Genomic DNA, 10,508 nt, shown 5'->3' on the forward strand with positions numbered 1-10,508 from the left:
TTTCCTTCTAGTTTCTATGTGTTTTTCTTCCTAGTTTTATGCTTTTTTTTACATAGTTGTAACTATGATCACATATATAACTTTAATCCTAATATTTCACCTAACACTTTATTGTAATCATTGAATATAGCCCTTTTTAAAAATATTCATGTAGGGGCACCTGGGTGGCTCAGTTGGTTAAGCATCTGACTTTTTTTTTTAAATATATATTTAATACTTATAATATTATTCACAGAGTTCTTGGCTGAATGAAGCATTTTGAGGTTTCTATTGTTGAGAAATTTGAGGTTCATGTTGTCTCTTTTTCAGTCCCCAAAGCTCCCTTTTGAGTTCTCCAGGCTTTGGTGGAATTTCAGGTATTGTCAGGTCCTGCCGGTAGTACCCGTGTACAGCTTCGGCCCTGGCGCACCTGGTCAGGAGGCTGGCAGCGAACGTTTTCGGGGAGGTGGCCCAGGACACGCCCGCGGGCACGGTTGGGGGGCGCAGAATGCACCTGCGTTCCGCTGGGTGTCAGAGGGCGAGCCGCATCTGACTCTTGATTATGGCTCACGGCATAATCTCAGGATTGTGAAATCGAGCCCCGTGTTGGGCTCTGCAATGGGCATGGAGCCTGCTTGGGATTCTCTTTCTCTCCCTCTGCCCCTGCCCCCCGCTTGCACACACTCTCTCTCTCTCTCAAAAAAAAAAATAATAATAAATAAAAAAATCATGTAATATTCATTATATAGACGGGGCACAATTTGCCTCTAACCATTTTTTCATTGAAGCTTTGAGTTGGGAGGGACCCTAAACCATATATATTCCAACATTTCGCTAAGAAGGAGGGATATTTATCCTCTTTTTATATATTTCCACTGATAAGAAAACAATATATTTTGGGTATCTCATTTATTCAACAAATATATATTTTGAACCCCATAATGTGTTAGGCATTACTGGATGGTCAAGAAGAGGATCCTTCTTCCTGTAGGGAATTATGGTACAATGAGGATTTGATAACTGCCACAAAAGAGCTATGGAGTTTATTGAACTTGCAGAGAAAGGAGTAAAGGAAGTTAAAGGAGTGAGGGGGAATGTGAACTAGAATTTAGAGGGTAGCAAAGAGTTTAGAAAGTTAAAAAGAAGGGTAAGAGTTTTCAGCTTCCACCTATTAAGGAGTGACTGCTACCGGCCTAGCTCTCCTCATGCAAACAATTACATAATGGACAAAACATGAAATATCTGTTTTCAGCTATTGGAAAAAATACAGCACAAAACTAAAATCTCTGAGAGAAGAGAAACGATTGAAGTGAGCCCTACCATTACCTTAGCTTTCTGCCTTTACACACTTTTGAGATCTGAGATCTAGGAAGGCAGAGCATGATTATATTGCTGAGTTGAAGAGACAAAAATTAGAGTTTGGGGAGGCAAAGATTGAATTGTGTGGTAGAAGAGGAGGGAGGTATGCAGAGAAAGAATTCTAGAAACCTGTATAAGGATCTGCACAAGACTTGAGCTGAATATTGCTAGGAGCTGTACATTGAGTAACTACTGACATTGGTCCAGAGTGCAGACATTTGAGTTCTGATCAGCCAGAGCGGAGGAATCTCACTGAAAACTGGGAGCATTCCTTAGATATGTCAGAAAGGCCACCTTTTAGGAATAGGGTCGAACTAGCCCAAGAATAAAAACTAATCTAGACCTGCTATAACAAAGTTTAAAAACTGGGTTTGTAAAGATTAAACTGAACCTTAAGTATCTTTCTTTTGAAAAATTGTAATATAGTTGACTCACACTGTTACATTAGTTTCAGGTGTGTAACATAGCAATTGGAGGGGCCTGACTGGCTGGCTCAGTCAGCAGAGCATCCGACTCTTGATCTCAGGGTTGTGAGTTCGAGCCCCACACTGGGTGTAGAGATCACTTAAATAAATAAAAACTTACAAACAACAAAAAACCCATAGTGATTCAACAAGTCTATACATTATGCCAAGCTCACCACAAGTGTACCTACCATCTGTCACCCTATAATGCTATTACAATACCATTGACTATATTCCCTATGCTGTACCTTTTATCCTGTGACTTATTCATTCCATAACTGGAAGCCTGCCTCTCTCCCTGCCCTTCATCCACTTTGTCCATTCCCCCACCCCTCTGGCAGCCACCAGTTTGTTCTCTGTATTTATGAGTCTGTTTCTGCTTTTTGTTTATTTGTTTGTTTTTGAATCTCAAGTATCTTAACTGTCTACCAATACCAAGCCAAAACTCTTTTTTCAAAAGATTTATTTTATGTATTTATCTTAGAGAAAGAGAAGAAGAGAGAGAGAGAGAGACAGAGAGAGAGAGAGAGAGATGGAGAGAGAGAAGGAGCATGAGCAGGGGGAAAGGCAGAGGGAGAAGATCTCAGGCAGACTCTGTGCTGAATGTGGAACCCAATATGGGGCATGATCCCATGACCCTGAGATCATAACCTGAGCCAAAATCAAGATTAAAACGCCTAATCAACTGGGCCACCCAGATGCTTCCCAAGCCAAAACTCTTTAAAGAAAGACAACAAAATTGAGACCCTCAACAACATAACATCCACAATATCCAGCATCCAGTAGAACAATTAGTAGAAATTCAAAGAAGCAGGGAAATGTGAGCACTAGGCAAAGAAAAATGAGGCAATAAAAGATACCAGCAATACTGCAGAAAAGGAAACTCAGACCCTCCTTCCCCCATGGAGACAAGGATTTAACAACAATATAGGAACCAATTGTCTTTGTGAGAAATCCAGAAACCAGGTAAGAGATGCCTGGATGGGCACCTTCCTGTTAGGAGTTCCGTTTCTCTCTTCTGCTTCAGCTACTAAATGGCTGCCTTCTCCACCACTCAACAAAATGACAAATCTGAAACAACATAAACAGGGGAAGTCTAGTGCTTTACTTCATTAGAACATGGCAGACCCAATGGGATGGGAGACCCTGCTACTTTCAGGTTCAGTGAGTATGTAAAATATCCTGCTTCAGGCCTGGGTGGCTCAGTCGGTTAAACGTCTGCCTTAGGCTCAGGTCGTGATACCAGGGTCCTGGGATCGCGTCCCATGTCGGGCTCCCTGCTCAGCGGGGAGCCTGCTTCTCCCTCTCCCTCTGCCCCTTCCCCCCTGCTTGTGCGTTCTCTGTGTCAAGTAAATAAATAAAATTAAAAAAAAATATTCTGCTTCAACTCTCCTGCTGGTGACTCCCTGAGACTAGCTTGCAGCTTCCATTCTAGCCGGAGACAGAGCTGCTTTGAGTCTGGGTACAATGACATCAACCTGCTTTCCTAGTGGCTATGAAGAAATGTATCTTCGACTAACTGATTTCTTATATTTGAGGAAGAATGGTGGATGTCCGTAGGGATCAACATTTGTTGTTTTGTGAAATTTGAAAGTTTGTGTTATTCCAGTGTATTCCTGAAAGTGGGCATAAACTGTTAATGTCCAATCTTTTGAGACGAGCAGACCCCAAACATGGGTCAACAAGAAATAAATACATTTTTGGTTTGAGTGGCAAAGGCTATTCTCTGTAAAAAAAAAAAAGGGGGGGGGTGTCAGGAGAGAGAGAATAGATAATAGAGAGAGGTTCTTACATCCCAGCCAAACACAATGAAGCCCCAGCAGGAAAGCTCTTGGCATTCTCTCACTAGAACTCTTCTCAGCATGGCATGGCATGGCTGGTCTGATTGGGAGGAAACCCTCAATTCCTGACTCCTTCCTTGGGAAGCAAAGGAGTGGAATGTACATCCAATGTGCTGATTTTTTGGGGCTCTGCTAAGGGACTGGTTTCTGGCTTGCCTTAATCTAAGCACTGATAGGAGTAGGATGTCAGGTTGGGGGCCTTTGAAAACAAAGGCATTCAGCATGGCTTGGTCAGGCACCAGAGTTTGCAGTACCACAGAAAGACACTAGGTGGAACTCCAGTACCGCAACTTTCTATACCCCCAGCGAGGCTGGCTATTGCAGACAGACACAAGCAGATCTTGAGTAGTTAACTCAAATGTCTACCAGCAAGTAAATAAATAAATATATTGTGGTATAGTCATACAATGGAAAACTACTAAGTAATAAAAAAGAATGAATCATGTTTCCACACAGTAGCACTGATGAATATAAAAGATACTATACTGGGTGAAGGAAGTCAGGCACAAAACATGATTTCATTAGTGTGAATTTCTAGAACAGGCAAAACTTGTTTATAGTTACAGAAATAGGATCAAAGCTTACCTGGTACCAAGGAGGAGGCACTGACTGCTCAGGGATATGGGGAAAACTTTTGTAGTGATGGAAATGTTCTGAATCGTGTATATATTTATCAAACCTTAGCAAACTGTACACTTAAAATACGTGCATTTAATTATATGTAAATTTTCCCTCAACAAAGGTATGTAAAAATCTAAGTTAAATTCAACCTGAGTAGAGGAAAGGTTGAATTGTCAAAGCTCCCACTGTTGTCAACTCAGAAGTGGTTAAGAGTTTCTTTAAGAATAGAAATCATGTTACTGTTTCCACAGGCTCCCTAATCCAGCCTTGCTGAAGGGTGAATGCCACAGGATTCCTGACCTTTCTGTGTCTGCCCTGTTTCCAGCTGCCTGAATACCAGCCTGTTACTACATTCTGCTCATCTTTTGAAATCTCTTTTGGGTTTTGATGTCTCCTTCTTACCTATCTACTTCTCACCCGATTTGGACATCCTGGTACAGATTTCCCAATGCCTGTCACATACCCTGGAGGTTGCTCTTGTTTTCAGACTGGCCTGGTATCTCTTCTATCATTCTGATTCTGACATACATTCAGCACAGTTTGGTTCTTTGTAATAAAAACATTCACCTGTATACTCCATCCACCCTCAAGGGACAGTTTGTTCTTCTTCTTCTTCTTCTTCTTTTTTTTTTTTTAAAAGATTTTATTTATTTATTTGACAGAGAGAGACGGAATACAAATAGGGGGAGTGGGAGAGGGAGAAGCAGGCTTCCCGCTGAGCAGAGAGCCCGATGCGGGGCTCGATCCCAGGACCCTGGGATCATGACCTGAGCCGAAGGCAGACGCTTAACGACTGAGCCACCCAGGCGCCCCAAGGGTTAGTTTCTTCTTGAATAGAGTTGGAAAGTGGGAGTTTTATCTTACCTTCCTCTAGGGCTGTGTTTTTGGGAGTTATTTCTCAGCTGAAAGTGCTGATTTCTACTATTTCCACCTTTAAAAAAAATTTTGTTTATTTATTTGAGAGAGACAGAGAGAGTAACAAAGATAGCGAGAGAGAGAGCAGGAGAGGGGAGGAGAGGGAGAAGCAGGCTCCCCGCTGAGCAGGGAGCCTGATGCAGGACTTGATCCCAGGACCCCGGGATCATGACCTGAGCTGAAGGCAGACACTTAACCGACTGAGCCACCCAGGTGCCCTACTATTTCCATCTTGATAGATCCTGACTGAGTTCTCTGATGACCCTGGCCAGGAATTTCCAGGCTACTTCTCTTATTTGGGCTCTGCCCCCTTTCCATGGGCATCAGTGTGAAGGCTGACATAAATAAGGAAATTACATATTAGTGCTCGGTTTTTACTTTTCAGAGCACTGCCATGCAAGACTGGATGGGTATTTCCAGCATTCTTTTTAAAAGGCTAGGGTATCAAAGGAAACTTAGATTACTGATTTGATACTTTTCTTCCTTTCTAATAGAAATATTTAATGCTATAAATTTCCTTTATGCACTGCTTTAGCTGCATCCCACACCACAAATTTTAAATATTTCTTAATTTCCCTTAAGATTTCCTCTTTGACCAGTTGATTATTTAGAAGTGTGTTCTTTAATCTCAAAATCTTTGGGGAGTTTTCCATGTATCTTTCAGTTACTGTTTTTTAGTTTAATTTTGTTATGATATTTTAGTTCTATTTTTTGCTTATATGTTATTTTCTTATTCTATTTTACTCCTGTGTGGGTTTGGAATTTGTATATTATATTTATATTCTTTTACAAGTTGACCTGAAAATTCTACCAATATATTTTCAATAAAGTTAACTAATAGCTTAACCATTATCTTATACAAGACCTTAGGAAACTTTTACTTTGAATATTGCCTGACTTACATTATTTTCAATAATTTTAGTTATGAATATCTAGCCCCACAAACTAGATGTTATTATTCTTATTATCTTTGTTACACATCATGTTCCCTAGGAAACAGATTGTGAGACGGTAGTATAGTCAACAAATCTTTGACAAAGAAGTCAATATTCAACAAGGAAAAGATAGTCTCTTCAATAAGTGGTGTTGGGAAATCTAAATATAATTGTGCAAAAGAATGTGAATTGGACTTTTATTTTATTACCACTCATGAGTATTAACTCAAAATGTATTAAGGCTTAAATGTAAGACCTGAAATGATGAAACTCAGAAGAAAAAATAGGGAAAAATCTCCTTGACTTTGGCCTTGGCAATGATTTTCTTTCTTTCTTTCTTTTTTTTTTTAAAGATTTTATTTATTTATTTATTTGACAGAGAGAGAGACAGCGAGAGAGGGAACACAAGCAGGGGAAGTGGGAGAGGGAGAAGCAGGCTTCCCGCTGAGCAGAGAGCCCAATGCGGGGCTCGATCCCAGGACCCTGGGATCATGACCTGAGCCGAAGGCAGACGCTTAATGACTGTGCCACCCAGGCACCCGGCAATGATTTTCTGATATGACACCAAAAGCACAAGCAACAAAAACAAAAAATAGTGGTGCCTGGGTGGCTCAGATGGTTAAGCGTCTGCCTTCGGCTCAGGTCATGATCCCAGGATCCTGGGATCAAGCCCCACATCAGGCTCCTGGCTCAGCAGGGAGCCTGCTTCTCCTTCTTCCTCTGCCTCTCCCCCTGCTCATGCTCTTTCTCTGTATCTCTGTGTCTCAAATGAATAAAAGGGGTACTTTAAAAAAAGGGGTACCTGGGTGGCTCAGTCGTTAAGCGTCTGCCTTCGGCTCAGGTCATGATCTCAGGGTCCTGGGATTGAACCCCACTTCGGGCTCCCTGCTCGGCGGGAAGCCTGCTTCTCCCTCTCCCACTCCCCCTGCTTGTGTTCCCTCTCTCGCTGTGCCTCTCTCTGTCAAGTAAATAAATAAAATCTTAAAAAAAAAAAATCTTTAAAAAAACCCAAAGAAACAAAAAATAAACAAAAAATTGTCTCTTTGTTTCTCTCTCTCAAATGAATAAATAAAATCTTTAAAAAAGTAAAAAAGTAAAAAAATTTGGACAGATATATGGTAGACTGTTAATATGAGTTATGGGACAATGTGTGGCAGGAAAGAAGTGAGGACAGGGAGAGGGAAACCAATCCAAAAAGGAAAGGAAAAAAAGTACCACAATAACAAAAAACAGGATGTAATTTTTAATTGGAAGTGTTGATGTAAAATTATATAAATATGTTTATTTTTCTATTTTGTTTTTTTTTTTAAAGTTTTTATTTAAGTCATCTTTATAACAAATGTGGGGCTCAAATTCATGACCCTGAGATCAAGAGTTACACGTTCTTCTGACTGAGCCAGCCAGGTGCCCATGTGTTTGTTTAAAAATAGACATTTTAAAAATTAAAAATGAGGGCACCTGGGTGGCTCAGTTGGTTATGTGCCCGATTTTGGCTCAGGTCTTGAGATCAAGCTCTGTGTTGGGCTCTGTGCTCAGTGGAGAGTCTGCTTCTCTCCTTTTTCCTCTCCCTCCCCTCTGTCCCTCCCACTTGTGCACTCCTTCTCTCTCAATAAATAAATAAATAAATAAATAAATAAATAAATAAATAAAATCTTTTGGAAAATTGGTTAAGATTTGCATAGAAATTTCATTACATTTTTGGTAATTACAGGCATATGAACTTGTTTTAGCTAATATTTGATTAAAAAGGTAAAATTTATTTTAGTTAGTATATTTTAAAATAATTTGTGAGTTATGATTTACATTTGCATATTTGCATTTTTTGTTGATACTTTTCTCAGTTCACAAAAATGAATTGTTGGTCAGGACTTTTCAAGATGGTGGAGGAGTAGGGGACCTTAGTTTTTTTCTGGTCCCAGGAGTTCAGCTAGATAGCTATCAAATCATTCTGAACACCAGTGAACTCAACCAGAGGTCTAAGAAAAGATTTGTGGCAAATTTTCTATTTGCTGCATTTTTTATTCTACAAATAAAAAAGAGACTACTTTCTGCAAGAACAACAAGATGGAAAACTCACTTCAAAAAAGAGAACAAGAGGCAGTACTGCCAGGGACCTAATCAGTATGGATATAAGACGTTGGAACTAGAGCTCAGAACAACAATTATAGAGATATTAGCTGGGCTTGAAAAAAGCATAGAAGACACTAGAGAATCCCTTTCTGGAGAAATAAAAGAACTAAAATCTAACCAAGTCAAAATAAAAAAGGCTATTAATGAAATGCAATAAAAATGGAGGCTCTAAGAGAATTAGTGATATAGAAGACCAAATGATGGAGAATAAAGAAGCTGAGAAAAAGGGAGATAAACAACTATTGGATCACAAGGGGAGAATTCAAGAGATAAGTGATACCATAAAGCAAAACAATATTAGATTAATTGGGATCCCAGAAGAAGAGGAAAGAGAAAGAGAGAGAAAGAAGGTATACTGGAGCAAATTATAGCAAAGAACTTCCCTAATCTGGGGAAGGAAACAGGCATTCAAGTCCAGGAGTCACAGAGAACACCCCTCAAAATCAATAAAAATATGTTAACACCCTCACATATAATAGCAAACTTACAGATCTCAGAGACAAAGAGAAAATCCTGAAACCAGCTCAGGACAAGAGGTCAGTAACCTACAAGGGTGGGAGCATTAGACTGGCAGCAGACCTATCTACAGAGACCTGGCAGGCCAGAAAGGACTGGAATGATATATTCAGGGTGCTAAATGAGAAAAATATGCAGCCAAGAATACTTTATCCAGGGGTGCCTGCGTGGCTCGGTCATTAAATGTCTGCCTTCGGCTCAGATCATGATCCCAGGGTCCTGGGACGGAGCCCCACATCAGGCTCCCTGCTCTGCGGGAAGCCTGCTTCTCCCTCTCCCACTCCCCCTGCTTGTTTTCCCTCTCTTGCTGTGTCTTTCTGTCAAATAAATAAATATAATCTTTAAAAAAATGTAAAAAACCTTTTCTTAAAAAAAAAAAAAAAGAATACTTTATCCAGCTAGGATGTCATTCAAAATAGGAGTGATAAAAAGCTTCCAGGACAAATAGAAGCTAAAAGAATTTGTGATGACCAAATGAGCCCAATAAGAAATATTAAAAGGGATCCTCTAAGCAAAGAAAGAGCCCCAAAGTAACATAGACCAGAAAGGAACAGACACAATATAAAGTAATAGTCACTTTACAGATAATACAATGGCATTAAATTCATATCTTTTTATAGTTCCTCTGAGTGTAAATGGGCTAAATGCCCAAATCAAAAGACACAGGGTATCAGATTGGATAAAAAAACAAGACCCATCAATATGCTGTCTGCAAGGAACTCATTGTAGACCCAAAGACACCTCCAGATTTAAAGAGAGGGGATGGAAAACCACTTATCATGCTAATGGACATCAGAAGAAAGTTGGGGTAGCAATCCTTATATCAGACAAATTAGATTTTAAACAAAAGACTGTAATAAGAAATGACAAAGGACACTGTATCATAATTAAAGGGTCTATCCAAAAAGAAGATCTAACAATTTTAAATATCTATGTCCCTAACATGGGAGCAGTCAATTATATAAGCCAATTCATAACAAAATTAAAGAAACACATCAATGATAATGCAATAATAGTAGGGGACTTTAACACCCCCCCTCACAGCAATGGACAGATCATCTAAGCAGAAGATCAACAAGGAGACAGGGCTTTGAATGACCCACTGGACCAGATGGACTCCACAGGTATATTCAGAGCATTCCATCCTAAAGCAACAGAATACTCATTCTTCTTGAAAGCACATGGAACATTCTCCAGAATAGATCACATCCTGGGTCACAAATCAAGTCTCCAATGGTACAGAAAGACTGGGATCATTCCCTGCATATTTTCAGACCATAGTACTTTGAAACTGGAAATCAATCACAAGAGGAAATCTGGAAAGAACTCCAGTACATGGAGGCTAATGATTATCCTACTAAAGAATGAATGGGTCAACCAGGAAATTAAAGAAGAATTTAAAAAATTCATGGGAACAAATGAAAATGAAAACACAACTGTTCAAAACCTTTGGGATGCAGCAAAGGTGGTCCTAAGGGGGAAATATATAGTAATACAAGACTTTCTCAAGAAACAAGAAAGGTCTCGGGCGCCTGGGTGGCTCAGTTGGTTAAGCGACTGCCTTCGGCTCAGGTCATGATCCCAGGGTCCTGGGATCGAGTCCCACATCAGGCTCCCGGCTCAGCAGGGAGCCTGCTTCTCCCTCTGACCCTCTCCTCTCTCATGCTGTTTCTCTCTTGCTCGCTCTCTAATAAATAAATAAATAAAATCTTAAAAAAAAAAAAAAAAAAAAAAAAAAAAAAAAAGAA

The 10,508-nt window shown here is 39.9% G+C and overlaps 1 protein-coding gene across 1 annotated transcript in view; it reads right to left on the minus strand.

Moving 5' to 3' along the window:
* Positions 1 to 267: 267 nt before the first annotated feature.
* LOC110593567 (protein BRAWNIN-like) overlaps positions 268 to 10,508 on the minus strand; it is a 14,478-nt gene continuing 4,237 nt past the window's right edge. Inside the window, exon 2 of the mRNA XM_044915205.1 lies at positions 268 to 503. Within this exon, the coding sequence (XP_044771140.1) occupies positions 268 to 503 (236 nt within the window). The remainder of the gene's footprint in view (positions 504 to 10,508) is intronic.

This window comes from Neomonachus schauinslandi, chromosome 5 (assembly GCF_002201575.2).
Source record: "Neomonachus schauinslandi chromosome 5, ASM220157v2, whole genome shotgun sequence".
Taxonomy (NCBI): Eukaryota; Metazoa; Chordata; class Mammalia; order Carnivora; family Phocidae; genus Neomonachus; species Neomonachus schauinslandi.